The following is an 18,672-nucleotide window of genomic DNA, read 5'->3' as shown; positions in this document are numbered from 1 at the left end:
CGTATGATTCAGCCTAACCTTTCTGTTCTCACACTCCCAATCCCAACTAACGTCTGCTCATGTCAATTCTAAGTATAACTTTAGCTTTAAATCACATACAGTACTCAATGTATTCAGTTGTGTGTGGGTGTCGATATTATGTGATGCTTGTGTGTCATCCCCCCTCCTCCCCTCTTCCTGATTCCCCTCAGCCAGCCCCACGAGAAGAACATGTGGTTTCTTTTGACATACGTATGATGTGGACCAACTCGTGGGGTCGGCAGCGGGGGGAAGTGTTCACTGCTGTGTTGGAATTCTGTGATGTTTGTGATGTTAATATTGTTCTTGAAGCACTTGGTGTGTCAAATAGTGGAGACAAATAAACTAAAAATACAAAAAACTGCAGAGATCCCTGTGTGTGATGTTGTGGCTCTTATGCTTATGAACACAATTTTGTGATATATTCTATTCAGTGACATAATCCCAGCTGTAGTTACAGTCAGTGGTGGAAAGTAACTTTCTCAGGTACTGTGCTTCAGTATGAATATGAAGTACTTGAGTATTTCCTTTAAATGCTACTTCTACTCTTCTCCATTTCAGTGGTACAGTTATTTTCAGGTAGAGTTTTTCCTTTTAAGAATGACATTAAATACGCTTTGAAAAACTTTAAAATGCAATTTTAAAACGCATTTTTAAAGATTAATGGGTGTCCAACTGTTCTGACTTGAGGCCCTTTACCCTTTTTGTCTGGTTGCGGCCGCTTGTCATGTTTCAGATGTCAAATATGAACTGCTCTCCAGAGAACACACATATCTGCGAAGACAGGATTCAGTGAAATACCTGTTTCATACAAAGGTAAAATCAATATCAGAAAATGCTTATCGAGGTGAATCTACATTTTTATTGCACATTATGGAATATTTTTTTCCTCTCCCCCGTAGACCCCTCAGATTTATCTTGTGATCCCTTTGGACACAACCCACAGTTAAAAGTGGCTCCAACCCAACCAGCTACAACAGTGAAATGCTATTTATGCATTGATGCATCAGTATTAACAGGTTAATAAAGTAATCTTTAAATTATGCATCAGTCACAAGAATAAATGTTCTGAAAAACATATATTTTTTTATTTTTGAGGCAAGAACAATATTCCTCTGCTACTGTATGATTTTAAATGTTAAACTTTTACATGTAATAGAACATTATTATATATATTATATATTTATTTTCATTTCATGCTTCTTTGTGCACCAACTCCACCAAATTTCACTGGGAAATATAATGCTTTTTACACCACTACATTTATCTATATAATCACTTCAGTTTAAACAGAACGATACCTTGTTAAATAATAACGTACCAAACTGTATATGAAACAGTTAAAATTAGCTTTACTCAGACCAACTAAAAAATTCCACTGAATGTATATATAATATATAATGTATATATGAATACATCAATAATACTAATAACATTTCTGAATCAATAATTCATTGACCAGTACATTAGAAGAAGTTTCTACAAATAATACTGAGGTACTTTGAATGATATTGTAGAAAAATGATATTTTGAAAGCAGGACTGTTAATTCTACTGCTACTACTTGTGTTTTTATATAACGCTGTTGTGTTTAAAAGTAATTGAATTTCCCATCTCTGTTTTTATGTTGCTATGACTAAAGCCACCACACGGGGCGCTAGTAGACAAAATGTCCCCACGTTGTGTTTGTGCGCTCGATATTCTCACCAGTTAGGCGCGGAATGGCTCCGGGTGGGTCGACGGTTACAGAAAGATAATATTTATAAAATGCATTTCTATGAATATTTGCTTAGAAATCATGCCTTTGTTTGTGAGTAAATAAAACATCTTCCTGGTTGACGACATATTTTTGTTTTTACTGTCACATTAACGGTTTCTATGTGGGTCATGTGACTTCTGACCGACTCCTTAGCTCATAACCAAACACACCTCGCCCAGTTCACTGACAGAAATGGCGACCACGGAAGTAGGTGAGTAAATTCACATCTGCATTCTGTACGAGCTGTTTCTGTAAAAGGGGAATAATTAAAACCAATTACGCAACTAACCACAGCATCTTTAACGCGTACAACAGTCGTAGTGACGTTGGCTTGATGCGGCTGCTTTCCCCATGTAATTGTGAACCTCTGAAGCTAAATGCTAACTAGCCTCAGTAGCAGCAGTGACGTCCTCCCTATGTCCACTGAGGACACTGCAAGAGGACCGGCTGGTGTTTGTGTCATTTATTATCTTCCCTTCTTTGTTACTCCCCGGTTGTCTCCAACATCTGAGCTCTTAAACACCGGGAAACACATCTTTCCCCTTCACTTTTTGTTTGTGTAGCTTTAGAGCTAAACCAGGGCTTGCAGAGATTTCCTGAATGTTAATAAAGTCATCAGCAAATCTGCCATGTATCTTTATAAATGCAGTATCTAGCTCAGTCTTATGGAATACACAGATTGCTGTAAACATATTGTTTGTGAGTCAAACGAGAGGAATCAATCTTCTTTGCTAATCTAGTGTCAAAACCAGGTATTTCACATTATAGTGCAATTCTGTTTTGTTTGCCACAATGTCATAATACAGCAAGAGATATTGCATCAAAAGAAGTTGTGTTTTTTTTCCAATCTTTAACACTCCAGTTTTGCTGAGCCTGTTCCTACCGCCTCACAGCCTCAGATTTCTGTTCTTGGTTGGCAGGAGTATAACCGAACGTCCTCTGCTGTTGTTGCACATTTGCCTCAAGTTTTGAAGTGTCATACTTTCTAAGATTCTTAGTTACCCGAGTTATGGTCGTCCTCCTTTCAGCCTAAACCAGTGTGGTCCTTCTCCTCTGATCTCTCTTATCAAGCAGGCATTTCCTTCTGCAAACTGATGCTCACTGGATGTTTTCAGGCACCAACAATCATGTCAAAGTCATTGAGATCATGCTTTTTCACCTATCGGATGTTTGATGTGAACCTTAACAGACACCTGACCTGTTTCTGCATCATGTTATGCATTGTGCTGTTGCCATATGATTGGCTGATTGGACAGCTGCATGTATACGAAGGTGTGCAGGTGTTACTTTTAAAGTACTAGGCGTGCATATGATGGTATTTGAAATGTGTTTTTATTTCGGACTGTTAGCTGGACAAAAACCAAGTGGTTTGCCAGAAGGTTGCTTTGAACTCTTTGAAGTTGCAGCCCTGCTGACCTTACTACACATAAAAACAATTTTAGGCTGATCTGTGTGTCTGTATCTCTCAGAGCGTCGACGAGGCCAGCTGGCTGCTCTGTCCATAGCAGTGGTGGTCATCATCGTGGGAGTCCCTCTGTGGTGGCGGACAACTGAAACGTACCGCGCATGGTTGCCTGTCAGTCAGATAAATGAGTTGGCTAAGCTGCAGGTTTGTTTTTGCGCATCCAATAATTAACCCTCCCCCATCTTATGTCACTTTATCTTCCATGTGTAATACATGTGTACCTTTTTATAAATATCTCCATTTTAATTTCTTTCTTCGCAGCTCCAGTTGAGTGCTGATGTGGAGGTTGTGTTTGCACGTGGCACTGTAACACCAGAACAACAGAAGAAGGTCCCACTGAAGCAGACACAGGAGGAGGAACACAGAGTAGATGGTAATTTAGTAACACTGTCTCTGATCTTATATGAGGATGTTATAAGAATATGAGGAGTGCAGTGTCATTTTTGTGTCAAATGTATTTGTTTCCAGAGGACACAGCTTTGAGGTACAGATATGAAACAAAGTACCGCACAGCCACAGTCATGGAGGAGGATGCCCTGAACCAGCCGACAGCTGCAGGTGAGATGCTGTTTGCCTGGAGAATCAGCACATGTAAACATTCTGTTATTTCAGTCAGACCTCAGATAGTAACCTCTCTCCGTCTCTCTTGCTTCCCCTGTGTAGAGGCAGATCTGTCTCTGCACACACTCAGCGAGAGTCCGTGTGGTTCTTTGGTTGTGTACGTGATCCCAGAGTCCTCATCACTGCTGCCTCAGGTAGAAATTCTCTAGATTTTCTGCCCTTTTTCCATACACGTCCTGTTATTTATTACCAGTGGTGGTGTGATGCCTTCACTAGATATTTTTTAGTTGCTTTTGCTTTTCATTAATGTGCATGTGCTAATAAAGGGGTTGATTAAAGTCTTCGTATAAGTGTGGTCAAGCAGCATGTCCAAAGAAAGAAATTATGTAAGCTGTCATTAGTGCTTAATGTTGAAATATAGTTTAATATAGTACCTTGTGCACTGCTTTCAAATAGAAATAGGAGTAATTTCAGAGAAGTTGAAGAAAATACAATACCTACCGGTCCCTTCATTCTTCTCAGGATGTTGACGTGTATATCGGTCAGAGACGGACGGCCTTGCTTCGTATTGGTGCTCAGATGAGAGTGGGCAAGACTCTAAATCAACTGCTGACTCACATGGAGCCTCGAGTTAAGCAGGTGCTGCAGGTGATGTCTTTCAGCCACACCGACATCACTGCTGCCCTCAGCGACCGAGTCCGTCTCAGCCCTGGCAGCAAGGAGAGCATCGCTGACAGTATGAGGGCCTTTAAATCCAGCCCAGGTTGGTATTTGTTTCACCACGGCCACAAAATGGGCCAACTTAGTTTCTGTTCTACTCAGTATACACCTCAAATCTATGAACACTTAGGTTATCTGCTTGTTCTTCTCTTTAGGTTATGAGATAACTTTCAGTCTGCTGAACCCAGACCCAAAGTCCCACCGGCTAAACTGGGACATAGAGGGTGCCGTGCAGACCTACATCCAACCTTTGCTTACAAAGCTGGCCCCTGTCGCCAACTTTAGCATCGACTCTCAGGTACTGTGTGTGTGCACGTGTGTTAATGTTAAGCTACAGCTAAGATACTCAGCCACTGTACGTTAAAGCGTGTATTCTCCTTACAGGCCTTATACTATGCCGTGCTGGGTGTCAACCCTCGCTTTGACAGTAGCCTCAGCTCCTACATAATCAACGCTGACAGCCTTGCACACGTCATCAACCCCGTGGAGGCCAGACTTGGTAAAAGAGAAAAGTCACACTGAATGTTTTGCAACAAAGAAGAAACTTGATGATGTTTTTTTTCTGGTGTTTTTATATATATAACAGTTTTTTTTACATTTGATTTCCAGGCTCTAATGCTGCATCTTCCAACCCAGTGTTGAATTTTCTCCTGTACGTCCCGGATGCCCACCATTCACCTCTTTACATCCATGACCGCAAGAAACAAGAAGTGAAGTCTAATGCTTTTCACTCTCCTCGGTGGGGTGGAATCATGGTGAGATCATCTTGTAATAGAGAAATTAGATTTTGCACTCTATTATATGTTGTTTTGGGTTTCACTCAACAAAAATGGTTGTATCAATGTTTTTACAGGTTTACAATGTTAATGATTTCTATGAACCGGAGGCTGCGTTCCCTGTTGACATCCACATCAACATGGCTAAAGTTATGGGAGTCTTCCTTGCTCAGCTTCGGTAAGTGGACACCACCAGGACCCAGTTGTCCTTTTAATACTTTTCCTGAAGACACAAGGTAACTTAGCTGTCCTGCATCCCGTCAGACTGCTGCTTGGCGTGCAGTTGTCCTCCCCTCCCCCAGGCTTCCTGGTGGCCCCGTGTGGCAGCGCAGGACTCGCCGATTGGGAACTGGATCGCCTCATGTGGAGTCGGAGTGTGGAAAATATCGCAACAGCAACGACCACCATCACCTCACTGGCACAGCTGCTGGACCAGATAGGCAACATCGTGATCAATGACAACATTGCTGAACAGGTAAGATGCACACGCAGTTACATTTCTGGGTTGGCAATATATGTGCATGTTTCAGTGTGAAATGAGCATCAAATATAGTCTTTCTGGAAATATTGTATAGTATTTAAAAATCAAGTGTGGATGTTCATATCAGGCGTTGTACAGCTCTGTTCTGGGGGATCTCAGTCTAAAGTAGAAACTAACGCGCCTGGTTCCTCTGAATCAATGCTTACAGCTCATCCTTGTTCGTTGATCAAAAAAAGGTCTGGGGCCTCAGAAATGTTGCATAAACTCAAAACTGAGCATGAAATATGCGTCAGCTCCTCCCATGAAAAAGCTAAGATTAATTAAAACAGACCTGATTGTATAATGTGTGTACCTGTACGGAAACTCTGACTGAAGCAAACATTCAGTCAGAAATCTGAAAACGTTTGTAAAAAGTTGCTTCAGGGAATGGATGTCGATCCTGTGAGTGGCTCTAGTCTGGCAGAGACATGATTAGTGTACTAACTGCTCTGCTATAATTGGTATTTAAATAGATAATAAAAGAATAAATAATTGCTTCTCTTTATTGCATCTGTTGTATCATTGGTTTTTTATTTTTGTATCTGTCTTTTAGGTGTCCAGCGCTGTCACGTCTGTGCGGCTGGCTGTGGCTGAGCTGGAGGCTGGGAACCTGGGCTTTGCTCTGCAGTACAGTAAAGAGGCCATCTTGGCATCAGAGAGGGCATTCTTCGACCCGTCGCTCCTCCACCTCCTCTACTTCCCTGATGACCAGAAGTTTGCTATCTACATACCACTATTCCTGCCCATGTGTGTGCCCATCCTGCTGTCGCTGCTCAAAATATTGTCTGATGCTCGACAGAAATGCAGAGAAAGACAAGCCAAGAAGGACTGAGAAACACATAATTAACTGTTTTGTGAGTGGCCTTGACATTTAGGTACAAAGGAAGCATGAAGAATGGCTTGTTTGCAGCATTGAACTGTTTGGTTTACAGTCATGTTTGATATTTATTGTTTCATGTGAGGGATTGAGGGATGTGAGGGATTGTGTTTATCATAAGATTTTATTGAAAGAATGCTGTGGCTGTCAGACACTGTACTGTTGAAAGCTTGAATTGTTGTAAATTTGCAAACGTTTTATATTTGAATTCCACTTTATAAGTTATTAACAAATAAAGACCAAGGTGTAACTCTTTTTTATTAGTTTTATACCTGACCGGTCTCTTGAAATACTTTGAGATGAGAATACTAGATTTTATATATCAAATAAAAATGGGAGGGACTTTTGTCCAAGCTGAGTGGTAAACTTATGTTTTTACATTAGAAAAACTAGTTTTGACAAATGCAAGGTCAATTTACTGGGTATTATTTGAGCTTTTAATGGGATCTCACTGTTTTAGTCTTTTGATTGGTTTGTATCACTTGGCAAACTAAAGCACTTTCTATGCTTGTTAATGCATTATGTATACATTTAAGTTTCTATAAGAAAAAGATCTTGGCTGTGTTGTAAAGTGAATCTCTATTTAAATGCAATTTAATTGCACATCTCGAGCTTTTGACCAAATCACATAGTTTTTTTTTTACCACTTTATGTGATAATCACGTTCTTCATTCATTTTTGTAGACCGATGAAGTTTGCTCTGTTGTATAGAATAGAATAGGGGTGTTCGATTTTCCATTTTTATCTCCCGATAAAGATAGCGTGATGTAGTCGAGAGCCCCGGAACAGAACCCAACTGGATGTCGAGGTTTGACTTTGCTGTTTCCAAGAATCCCCTCGGATGATCAACCTGCTGTGCACCTATGCTGGAGGATGTAACCTAGCTCGCCAGCTGGTGGCGCTGTGCGCATCTTTAAAGCCAGTTGCTGCACGCGATTCAGCACAAAGAAGAACACGTGTAGTAGGCGGAAGGCGCTGAACCACAACTCGCAACTTTGAGCCTTTGTTATCTGAATGCTTTGTCGTTTCCCTGGAAGATCCACAGCTTCCAGTCGGACGCAGCCGTAACTAAATAATTAACGTGCATTCCTACTCGTCTCTTTACGACCTAAGCGCCATTTTGTCGTCTTTTTGCGAGGAGAAGTGCTGTTAGCCGACTTGCTAACTTCCGTACATTAGCGAGTTTGTTGCGATCATGTCCGGCGTCATCCGTGGACCCGCGGGGAGCAACGACTGCCGTATATACGTGGGGAATCTCCCGCCAGACATCCGCTCAAAGGACGTCGAAGACCTGTTCTACAAATATGGGGCGATCCGTGATATCGATCTGAAGAACCGGAGAGGAGGACCACCGTTCGCCTTCGTGCAGTTCGAGGACCCGAGGTGAGCCTGCGGTGCCCCGCCATGTCTCGGCGCTATCTCCCCAGTAGTTCCCCCCCTAAAGCTTTTTTTTTACTAAAGATGCAGTCACACACTCATAAATAGAAACCGTTCATCTGGTTACCAATGCATCCTATTTAAATTAATGGTGTTCCTTTTTTTAGAAAGACGTTTATTCAACCGGATGGTCTGTTTAATGGCGGGAAGTAAATGAATCAATTACACTGGTGGTTGACTAATCCTTTACAAACACATGTTGTAGCTCCTCAAATCAACCACTCTCCCTGGTATACACAGAATTAAATAAGTTTGACTGTATTCTATCTCTCATAGGACCCAAATAATAATTGCTATATAAAATATTTAGTAATTTAAATGGGGATATATTCACAGTTTCACTATAAGTAATCCGCTAAATAACAGACGGAATAATCGATTAATTGCATCCCTAATAACATTGTTGCACTGCTGTACATTACAATATTGTTTATTTGTTATTTTTCACCCCCTTACCTGCATTTCAATGGGAAATAAACAACTCTGTAACATGCCTTGATTCTGGTGCCAAAGATTCAGTGATGGATGGTTTTACACCCTTCCCTCATACAAAGACTATTGTATATTAAACAGCAAAGTCACTCAAATTTCTCAGTTCATCAAGAACCATTATAGGATGAGTAACCCCCTTTCTCCGTGTCTCATACCCTAAACTATTAAATTATATCAAAGAAAAAGTTTGATCCTCATATGAATCTTTTCTAAAACTGTGGAAAAGGCTTTTTAAACGGGTTCATATTGATGAAAATGTAATAAGCTTATTTGCACTGATACAGACCCTTGATTGTGAGATAACTGGCAGCTGCACTGGCTTCCGAGCTTGAAATTACCTATATTTTGCAGTGCCAAGCCCGAGACACCATTTTAGCTTTCAATACAATCTTTTTGTAATTTTCGTGTCATATTAAACTCTAACTATTTCATTTTCAACAGCAATGAAATTTCTTGTAATCGGCATAATATGAATCAGATACGTTTTGTTTCTTCCGGGTTTCATCAGCCAGTTGGCTTAAATGATATCTTGGCTGTGTTTATTTAGCTCATTCAAGTTTGCTGATCTGTAACTGTCTGTTTCCACAGGGATGCTGAGGATGCTGTTCATGGGCGTGATGGTTATGACTACGATGGATACCGCCTGCGTGTTGAGTTTCCAAGGGGAGGAAGGGGAGGGGGCGGAGGGGGCGGCGGTGGTGGGGGCGGAGGAGGAGGAGGAGGCGGCGGAGAAGGCGGTCGTGGTGGTGGTGGTGGTGGGGGTGGTAGTGGAGGCATGGGACCCCCGAGGGGAAGGTACGGTCCCCCGTCCCGACGCTCTGAGCACAGGGTTATTGTGTCAGGTGAGTGTTGTGTTCCTCTCATTGTAGATTGTTCTTGAAACTAAAGTGTAAGAGGTGAATTTACGAATTTATACCTCATTTCTTCGTGTCAGGTCTTCCCCCCAGTGGAAGCTGGCAGGACCTGAAGGATCACATGCGAGAGGCAGGTGACGTATGTTATGCTGATGTTTACCGTGATGGCACCGGCGTAGTGGAGTTTGTGCGGAAAGAAGACATGGTCTACGCTCTCCGTAATTTGGATAACACCAAGTTTCGTTCTCATGAGGTACGTAAAGTGTTACAGCCTTAAGCTATCTTGATAAGGAATGGCCATGGAACGCCAAACTGGAAGTTTTAATATTTTCTCAAATGAAGAAAGCAGGAGTGTGGAGTGAAAACAACTGGGCAGTAAGTAAAGGCCAATGTTAAGTTTGAATGGTGAGATAATGTCGCTTTGCATCATAATTCTGCCTGTGTCATTTGTGGAGTGATGGTGACAACAATGGTCTTTTGGAGTAATCAAAGTCTTATGTGATTTGCTGATTTTTATCAGAATATTATGGCCAAAGGAACTGTACACTTTAGAATAAGTAGTTGTGACGTCCAGAAACGGTAAATGTGCAAACAAAAATTGATCCTGTTTGTGGCTGCAGGTGTTTCCTTCTCATGTTGTAACTTACACGTGGAAATTAATGTTCCCTAATGTGTGTGTGTGTTCAGGGAGAGACGGCCTACATTGGGGTGAAGGAGGACGGTCCTCGCAGTCCCAGCTACGGGCGTTCACGCTCTCGTAGCCGCAGTCGAAGCCGGAGCAAGAGCGGCTCACGCAGCTACTCCCCTCGTCGCAACAGGGCATCTCCACGTTACTCTCCCCGGCGTTCCCGCTCTCGCTCTCGCACCTAGACTCACCTGACCGTAACCAAAGTAATGGTGTACCTCAGAGCTGGAGAGGAAATCTTCACATCAAATTACAGATCATGTATACTGACCACGTATCATCTTGTTTGTGACCCCTTCATGCTGTTGTGTTGTGTGTTCGCTTTTCCCAACTTTCTTTTTCGCAGTTTTTTATTTTAGTTTTAAATTTTTTTGCTGACCACACGTACACAACCCTCCTGGTCTGTGTACATGGCATTATTCACTCTGCCATGCTTCCCTTTTTTAAATTCTCTCAAATTGTGTCTCTGCTAGCCATCTCTCCCCCTCCTTTCCACTTCTCCTGTGCTGATTGTGCTCGTTGTATGCTTCATGTTTAGTTTCTTTTAAGAATTTACTTCTTCAAACATTTACTATTGTCCTTTGACCTTCTTGTGTGTCTCTCTGTAGAGATCAGAGGAACAGGATAGGATGGGAACAGAGGAAACAGTTCATATTAGGATAAACAGGAGGAGGAGGAGTCAAATATGGCACCAATGGTATGATGGCTGTGCCCTGTCATCTATGAAATCTGCATTATAAGGCTGTCCAGCTTCTTTTTTTTAACATACACTTGACAGTAGAGCGCATTATTGAATGTTTTGAGTATTGGCACATTCTGCTCACCACTTTGTATTTCAAAACCCAAAGCTTGTGTTCTTTGCATTTGCTCATCTTTTACTATCTTAAGTATACCTTAGTTTTTGGGATTGATCATGGAAGTGTCCCCTGTTTTTCTCAACGTGAACTCCCTCATAGATGTATTCATTGACATTTTTAAGTAATTTGTGAAGGTGTGATTCTAACTTGCCTCCTTCTCTTTGGTTCTGCTGGTATTCTGAAGGTTTGGACTGGGCTCATTGTCTCCCCATTCCGGAGCTGGATCAGGATTCAGGATCAGATCAGGATTAGGATTAGGCTTCGGGATGGATACATGGAGCAGGAGCATGGGAGCATGGGAGCATTTTGCAGGGAGAGGATCCCGACCCCTGGCCCTGTCCACATAAACCCACAAACCGGAATCATAGTCGGCTATTCGAAGTAAATTGGCTTTCAAATTATCCAAATAATTTTTTCCAATTTCCTTTGGGACCTCAAAGACACAATTACTGACGGCAACATGACGAGCGAATAATTTTTCGGATTTTTAAAAAGTGAATTAATAAGAGCAAAGCTTGGATCAAAACCAAGAAGAGGGCTGGGAAGTGCAGGATGGATCAAGACGCATAAGGAGTGGTAAATAGTGGGCAACCATTAACAGCGGTGGAGGGGGGGAAGAGGGAGGCAACAAGGGATTGTGACCTTAACGTGGTTTGTATCTTTTTCTTAAGTCAGTCTTTCCAGAGGAGGATGATTTCTGGTTTATTTTCTTAGGTATGATCTTCAGTATCTCAAAGCTTTATTCTCTTTTAATAAAAGTTTCGATAACTCAAGTAAATGTTAGTGTTTTTCTTGTTCAGTATTTTGGATGCCTCAAAGGGCTTTACACAAAAGCATACAAAATCTGTATGTATGACATGCAATTGTGTTTTTACATTTTGCAATAATCTGTGTTAGTATTTAGGAGAATGTATTTGGATTTTAGTATTAAATATCTTTACAAAACTCATGATGCAGACTGAAGGTATTCACACTGTTCTCATTAATACGTTCAACAAGCTTGAAGTAATTTTTTTAATGGGCGAAATTATGGATCTAGGACTATAATAGTTGCCTAACAACATCAATGGAGGATATATATATATTTGGTTCTTGTTTTTCAAAATATTGATTGACCATTGCCCTCCAAAATAATTGTACGGGATCATTTTTTAATTTAACGTTCTTCAGAATCTGGATGGGTATCCATAATAATTGCTTCAGAAACATAATGACAGTTTTTCTGCTCGGATGATTTCCCCTCTACCTTTAAAGGTCTATGGGCATGGGATTTCCCAATTGAAATGAATAAGTTGGCATTAAACTGAACTTAATGATTTTATTTTCTTCATAATATAATAAAATACATCTAGCATCTCGCACGCAAACATTAAAAGCCGACAAATTACAATTATTGAAACAGGCCGTTCAAACATAAGTCAAGCTGTTTTTTTTGTTCTTTTAATGTCCGCCGAGTCCAAAGAACGTAGGTTGAATGGAATAGAAAAGTTAAATGCACATTCTCCTCTGGTCTTCAGCCTGCAGCGAGGAACAAAGTAGTGAGATATTCAAACTAATTGGCCTTCAAACAGGATTGTCTCCTGTCTTGGACCTCAAAGACACTGTCTCTGATGGCATCCAGATGAGTGTTTCTGTATTGTGGAGCAAATCCAGAAGGAGGGGCAGGAGGGATCCACGCACATGAGCGTGGGAATCCATCAACAGTGGAGGAGGGAGGGAACAAGGGAATGTGACCTAATGTGTGTTTTTTTTTCTCTTAGGTCAGTCTTTTACTCCAGAGGCTTCAATAAAAGTTCCCTTGATAGTTTCATATAATCTTGATTTTCTTGTTTTAGTAGTAAAAAAATTCATAAATTACACAACCCATTGAAAAGATTGAGGTGAGGACACAAAACTACTGATAAACCGAAAAGGGGAAATGATTTTATGCAACTAGTCTGAAGGTTGTCATTAGAATGTTTTGATAATTATGCTGTAGGGCCTTTGTTAGTTTCAGTCATTCATTATTGTACATTTTTACAGGCTGCTGCTGCTGTTAGTGTTTTAACACCTGATGGTACACAAATGCTATTGGAAGCAGGATGCCATTGCTGTTGTGTCGGGGTTTCAATTCTTGTCACCAAAAATGAATTAAAAACTGATACTCCAACCAACGATTGTCATTTATCTTTAAAAGAGAAAGTGCCTTCCTTTCTTTTCTTTATGGGACATTACAACCAGAGGCAATGAACGCCATGGCTGCGGTGAAATTCCTACCCTGATACAGTTTGTGTATCATCCCCACGACCAATCAGCTCCAAAACTTAATCCTATTCTAGTCACACACAACTTTATTGTCAATTCTGCCATATGTAAAGGACATAGACGGGATTGAAATGCTGTTTCTCTCTGATCCCCAGTGTAAACATAAGTATGCAGCATATTTGATATACTCAAAACATAGTATGCAGTCAAAGTAGTATTATTACGGCTCTTTCTGGAAATAGAATCGTTAATGTGATTAGTGCAACCATGTGGTTAACCAATATTACATATCAAGTTGATGTGTGAGCAGGAAGTGTATTCAGTGTCTCATTTGGTTTTTCCTCAAATACGTTAAATGACCTTGTTGGAAATAAATCCATGCCTCCCCCTCTTGGAAAAATACAGAATCTACAAATATGTCTCTTTTTAAATTATAAGTTTTTCTGCTAGACCCAGGTTCCCTCTTGCTTCATTGTAGTGTTAATTCTCAGTTTGCATCTACCACGTGATTTGCAGACTGGCATCTAAACTCTGATTTGAGGTGAGCAGAGAGAAACTCTCCTCTTTTAGTAAGTGAGTGGAAGAACAGCCTCTGTATCTACATCATTTTGGTCAGTGGAGCTCAAACAGACACATTTTTTAGCAGTTTTGTGACAATTTCCCATCTGGAGCCCGACAGAAAACAATTCACAGGTTTTCTTTAAAGTCATCCTCCTGCCGGACAGGTGTCAGAGCTTCAGCTCGAGTCTGAAAGTCTTGAAAATCCAGAAAAATGACATTGTGACATATTGTGAGCTGTAAATATGTCTGATCTTGGGTTCCTTCAGGGCTGCACCGACTTTATATAGAAGTGTTCTACCCACAGTGGGATAAACAGTTTAAAAACAAATGATTCAGAATGTAAACGCTTCTAACACTGCACTGTTCGGGTGTAATCCAGCTCCTCACATCTTCTCAGTCATGTGGATCAACACGATCGATCGACCTGATCACCTGGATCGATCACGCACACATAGGAGGGGGGGGTGCGTGTGTGTGAAAACAGTGCATTCTGGGTTGAAATAAGATGCGGGCGGACTGTCCGCGAGTAAAAAACGCCCACGAGCAGGGTGGAGGCTCGGCTCCGGCCAATCAGATTAGCGGCTGCGATTTGGAGGGCGGGGCGAGGGCGCACGCGCTCCATCCATAAAGGAAGTGCAAACTGCAGTTGCCTGTGACGCACACGTCTGATCACTATAACCTCACAGAGACGGTAAGAATCAATATATGTGTGACAGAGAGGAGTCACTGTTTGTTGGTGTGATAGAAGCTGTGCAGGAGGTGAGTGAACATCGAGGCTTCTGCTGATCTCCTCTTGTATTTGTCCTGAGAAGGTGTGTGTGTGTGTGTGTGTGTGTGTGTGTGTGTGTGTGTGTGTGTGTGTGTGTGTGTGTGTGTGTGTGTGTGTGTGTGTGTGTGTGTGTGTGTGTGTGTGTGTGTGTGTGTGTGTGTGTGTGTGTTTGCTCCCACTTTCTTTGCACTGTTTGCAAACCGCAGAGCTTGATTTAGTGATGGTAGCTAGTGAATTTCAAATATTGAAGCATTAACTCGTTGCACTACTCTCAGGCAAGCAGGTAACCACATTTACCAATTGAAACTAATGAGCATCTAATGTGGCTGAATTACATTGAATTGTTTGTCACGTCAACACTTCTTTTATTGCTTGCTTAGTGAGCTGCTAACATGCACATCAACTACATCTTGAGAGGGATCACAGTTTTTCCTCAGTTATCCAGATGACTTTGTTAATCCTGTTTTAAGATGCCATTCTCACTATGCTCTCAATTTTTTTTTAAATCATGAAGCCAAGATACGAATAAGTAGACTCCTCATAAAGTGACTTTCCTGGAGAAATTGTCTTTAACCTGTATTTATAGGCCTAGCATTATGTTTATTGTTTTGACTCATTCTCACTCAGGCACTTAATTGCACTTGTCTTTGTAGAAATGCTGCTTTCTTCTTTTTTCTATTGTCTTTTGATTGATCGTTTGTGAACACTGGTCCCGAGAAATACAATTTTCCCTAAACTGTATTCTTTTTAGATATGGCTCGAATGACATTAATAAACTTGAAACTTCAATGCCATGGGAATGCAAGGACAAGTGTCACTGGATGTATGAACTGGAATTTGTGTGAGAGCTATATGGGTAAGGAAAAGTTTCAACAATTTGCTTTTTCTTGTGCAGTTAAGAAGCCAACATGTCTGACAAGAAGGCAGTGATAAAGAATGCAGACATGTCTGATGAAATGCAGCAGGATGCTGTGGACTGTGCCATGCAGGCCATGGAAAAGTACAACATTGAGAAGGATATTGCTGCTTATGTCAAAAAGGTATGTCGGATCACACAATTATCACCAACATGAACCATTTATTGAAAGCCGTTTTAATGGCGTCCTATCTGTGTTGTGCTTAATATCACCTCCCTTGCAGGAGTTTGACAAGAAGTACAACCCCACCTGGCATTGCATCGTCGGGAGGAACTTTGGTAGCTATGTGACGCACGAGACGAAGCATTTCATCTACTTCTACCTGGGCCAAGTGGCTATTCTACTCTTCAAGTCGGGCTGAAATCCCAACGTGCCCTCTGAAAACTACTTTTAAATTCAGCCTTTAATTCTTCTGTGCCATGCTGTACATTTGCTACCAACTTTCTGCAGACATGCCCACCTCATGGTTCCCTACTTTCTGCAGTCTGTTATTGTTTACCACCTACTATGTTACCACTGTCGCTGGATGGTGCTTTAGTCCTGCCTGAACTGGTGGCGTGCTGTTCCTAAAAAATGTTAAACTAAGAACGCCAGAATCCAGGCAGCATTTGCGCGTCCGACAGACTTGACCATGAATCATAATTTTTGGATATAATTTCTGCTGTGCATTGATGCACAGACCTTGTACATTATTTCATATGAATATGTTGTATAATAACTTATTTTTCAAGACATTAAAATGAGCAACAGAGTTTTTGTTTATGCCTTTTTAATTTTCAGTGTCAACACAGATTGAATTAAAGAAGGAAAAAAAAATGCAGTTACTGTTGCTCACACTTAATAAAGAAGACTGTATGCTAAGAGATTGAAGGCTTTTGTACATGTTTGAACATTCCTGTTTCCACTTCTGCTCCGAGTATTTGCAATGTTGCTGCTTTGTATCGCTGGACTGTAATTTAGTGTACACTTGGGTGTTGTGATATTTTCAACATGTTGAGCACAAAACATTTGAGACAGTAAATTGGTTCGACTACTTATGTGTTCCTTGAATTTTCTTCAGCTGCATGTACTATAATATATTTCCTCCTGTATTCTGACCTTAATAATATAGTGTGTACATTGAGGCAACAAACCAGTGCTTTTTTTGGTTACATATTTGTAATGGCTAACAGGTAATATTAATTATTCCAGGTAAAGCAGAGGAAAGTAATATTAACATAAGTATATTTTATGCCTATATTGAAATAGTCTACTCTTAATCCTTACACTTGCCTGATAGCCAGTAAGAAATTAAATGGAAATTTGGTACAATATAGTATGAATGAAATATAACCTACCTATCTGTATATAATTGGGTCCACCTTGACTAGCTTCAACAACCTATCCATAAGTTATTTATTAACCTTAAACTTGAGTATATAGTATGGACCAATACAGCAGCTATCTTACAATGCCCATATCTCTGTTAAGAAAAAAAAAAAGGTGGAATCTGTTGAAAAAAGACAAACGTTTGAAAGGTAATTTATGCGCTTTAAAGGGCCCATATTTTACACCTTTCTGGGATTTAATTTGAGATGATATATCAGTGGTTTAAAGTAAAAAAAACTGCTGCAATGTGTATTTCCATGTCCTCTCTTCTGCCTCTCTCTGGAGCTGCAGACAGAACAGGCTTTTTTCGCCTGCCTCTTGAGCCCCAGCTGAAACACAGCTGAAAGTCCCATTATGTTTGGATACATCTATAGAAGACCAGCCACATATTTACAGTCCGTTACAACAGGATGTTTCTGAACGGTAAGTTACACCGTCCTCATGTTTGTTCAAGTTTTAGCAGGACAGTCGGCCAATGTAGGAGTAACGTCCCGAGTTACAGTACGGAGTTTCAGTCCCGAGTAACATCTACGTTACTCCGTACTGAGCACACCGACATGGCATGTCAGAAGAAATAAAGCGTAACCACTGGTCTCGAACAGTAATGTTCTAAGGAGGAATGTGCAAGGACACATTCTCTTCCTTGCATCCCTCCACGCTGCAGTGGTTCTTCAGTGTTGTTTGTTGTGGTTAGCCTGTGGTAGCTAACAAGCTGCTAGCTGTGGAGGGGTGGAGGTGACGGGGAGCGGGGTTGGTACCTGCTGGGTGGGGCTGAGAGACGAGTGCGATCCTGAATGACTCATACGGGGGAGGAAGTACGAAACAAGATGTTTCGATAACATATTTCGAATGGACTGAGTCAAAAAGTCCGCGAAGTGACTGTTTTCATACTTTAAGGGTACCTACTTACCCCCCTCTAGTAATTACGGATAGTAAAAGCCCAGAAAATGTATTTTACACAATATGGGCCCTTTAATGATTATTGTAAAGGTGAATTTCTAAATTTGGGACATAGCTTCAGTAAATGTATAGGTGGTGTAAAAAAAATGTCCTACTGAAGTTAGCACATTTATTACATAGCAGAATACAAACATATTCTCGTCACATTTCATGTTCTAGTAATGAAAGCAAGACATTGACGTGTGATAAGACAGACTCTTATCAAACAAGAAGGTAAATAAATAGGAATTCATAAAGGAAGGAGACATAAGATACAAAACTCAGTCGCAACCAAGAACTTCATAGAAAGGAACAGAAGAGATGAAGTTCTTATAACAAGACTAAGATTAGATCACACAGGACTAAATGACACATTGTTTATAATGGGGAAGAGGAACAGTGACAAATGTAGTGATTGTGAGGTTAAAGAAAACACCGAACATGTAATCTTCCATTGTAAGTAAGCAGAAAGACAAAGCTTCCAGGATAAAGTCTGGAAAATGGGACAGGAGCGGGATCTAGTGGGGGATTTGGGGACAGAAGGAGAAGGAATAAGAGACATCAGGAGGCTCTCGTTACGTTTTGAAGACACAGGGCTTTTGAGAAAATCTGTTAAATTACATGATCTTACACACTCTTGTACAGTAGGTGGCTGTGTGCACCTGACATTGTTTGCGATCCGCCAGTCAATTGAGAGAGGAAGAAGAAGACAAATACAAAAAAAACATTTTCCTCCCCTGTTCATTGGTGCCTGTGTTTCTGGTTTTCACCGTAAGAGGCAGTAATGAGCCTCACAGTTTGGTGTCGAGCTGTAAATGAAGCGCGAGAACCACAAAACAAGTGAATTACTTCCG

At 40.9% G+C, this 18,672-nt stretch overlaps 3 protein-coding genes across 8 annotated transcripts; all 3 read left to right on the top strand.

Annotated features, from left to right (window-relative positions):
• Nucleotides 1–1,910: 1,910 nt before the first annotated feature.
• Nucleotides 1,911–6,950, top strand: pigs (phosphatidylinositol glycan anchor biosynthesis, class S). Its single transcript, XM_035178665.2, has 12 exons — nt 1,911–1,987; nt 3,246–3,385; nt 3,503–3,614; nt 3,710–3,799; nt 3,905–3,996; nt 4,325–4,565; nt 4,678–4,820; nt 4,907–5,021; nt 5,132–5,277; nt 5,376–5,476; nt 5,563–5,773; nt 6,372–6,950. The coding sequence occupies exons 1-12, from the start codon at nt 1,969–1,971 to the stop codon at nt 6,648–6,650; spliced, it is 1,689 nt and encodes a 562-aa protein (XP_035034556.1). The 5' UTR covers nt 1,911–1,968; the 3' UTR covers nt 6,651–6,950.
• A 688-nt stretch (nt 6,951–7,638) lies between these two features.
• LOC118122295 (serine/arginine-rich splicing factor 1) lies at nt 7,639–11,793 on the top strand. 5 transcript variants are annotated; one of them, XR_004698443.1, is made up of 6 exons: nt 7,639–8,078; nt 9,213–9,466; nt 9,559–9,731; nt 10,166–10,424; nt 10,772–10,860; nt 11,205–11,793. XR_004698443.1 is itself a non-coding variant. In XM_035178941.1 (4 exons), the coding sequence occupies exons 1-4, from the start codon at nt 7,891–7,893 to the stop codon at nt 10,346–10,348; spliced, it is 798 nt and encodes a 265-aa protein (XP_035034832.1). In that variant the 5' UTR covers nt 7,639–7,890; the 3' UTR covers nt 10,349–11,793. The 5 variants fall into 5 exon arrangements, 1 of the variants encoding a protein (XP_035034832.1); XR_004698444.1 differs by lacking the exon at nt 10,772–10,860; XR_004698442.1 differs by having other exon boundaries at nt 10,772–11,793.
• Nucleotides 11,794–14,418: 2,625 nt separating this feature from the next.
• On the top strand, nt 14,419–16,544 carry dynll2b (dynein, light chain, LC8-type 2b). 2 transcript variants are annotated; one of them, XM_035177686.2, is made up of 3 exons: nt 14,419–14,516; nt 15,490–15,634; nt 15,735–16,544. In XM_035177686.2, the coding sequence occupies exons 2-3, from the start codon at nt 15,503–15,505 to the stop codon at nt 15,870–15,872; spliced, it is 270 nt and encodes an 89-aa protein (XP_035033577.1). In that variant the 5' UTR covers nt 14,419–14,516; nt 15,490–15,502; the 3' UTR covers nt 15,873–16,544. The 2 variants fall into 2 exon arrangements, with proteins under 2 accessions (XP_035033577.1, XP_035033578.1); XM_035177687.2 differs by having other exon boundaries at nt 14,442–14,584.
• Nucleotides 16,545–18,672: the final 2,128 nt, after the last annotated feature.

This window comes from Hippoglossus stenolepis, chromosome 15 (assembly GCF_022539355.2).
Source record: "Hippoglossus stenolepis isolate QCI-W04-F060 chromosome 15, HSTE1.2, whole genome shotgun sequence".
NCBI lineage: Eukaryota > Metazoa > Chordata > Actinopteri > Pleuronectiformes > Pleuronectidae > Hippoglossus > Hippoglossus stenolepis.
Note: the sequence above shows the minus strand (reverse complement) of the source record. Positions and strands in the feature narration are given on the sequence as shown.

Coding starts and splice junctions, on each gene's coding strand:
- LOC118122295 (XM_035178941.1), top strand. CDS start 7,891: ATGTCCGGCGTCATCCGTGGACCCGCGGGGAGCAACGACTGCCGTATA. Junction 9,467..9,558: donor GCACAGGGTTATTGTGTCAG/GTGAGTGTTGTG, acceptor TCTTCGTGTCAG/GTCTTCCCCCCAGTGGAAGC. Junction 9,732..10,165: donor CCAAGTTTCGTTCTCATGAG/GTACGTAAAGTG, acceptor GTGTGTGTTCAG/GGAGAGACGGCCTACATTGG.
- dynll2b (XM_035177686.2), top strand. CDS start 15,503: ATGTCTGACAAGAAGGCAGTGATAAAGAATGCAGACATGTCTGATGAA. Junction 15,635..15,734: donor TTGCTGCTTATGTCAAAAAG/GTATGTCGGATC, acceptor CCTCCCTTGCAG/GAGTTTGACAAGAAGTACAA.
- pigs (XM_035178665.2), top strand. Junction 4,566..4,677: donor GGCCTTTAAATCCAGCCCAG/GTTGGTATTTGT, acceptor TCTTCTCTTTAG/GTTATGAGATAACTTTCAGT. Junction 5,278..5,375: donor CTCGGTGGGGTGGAATCATG/GTGAGATCATCT, acceptor ATGTTTTTACAG/GTTTACAATGTTAATGATTT.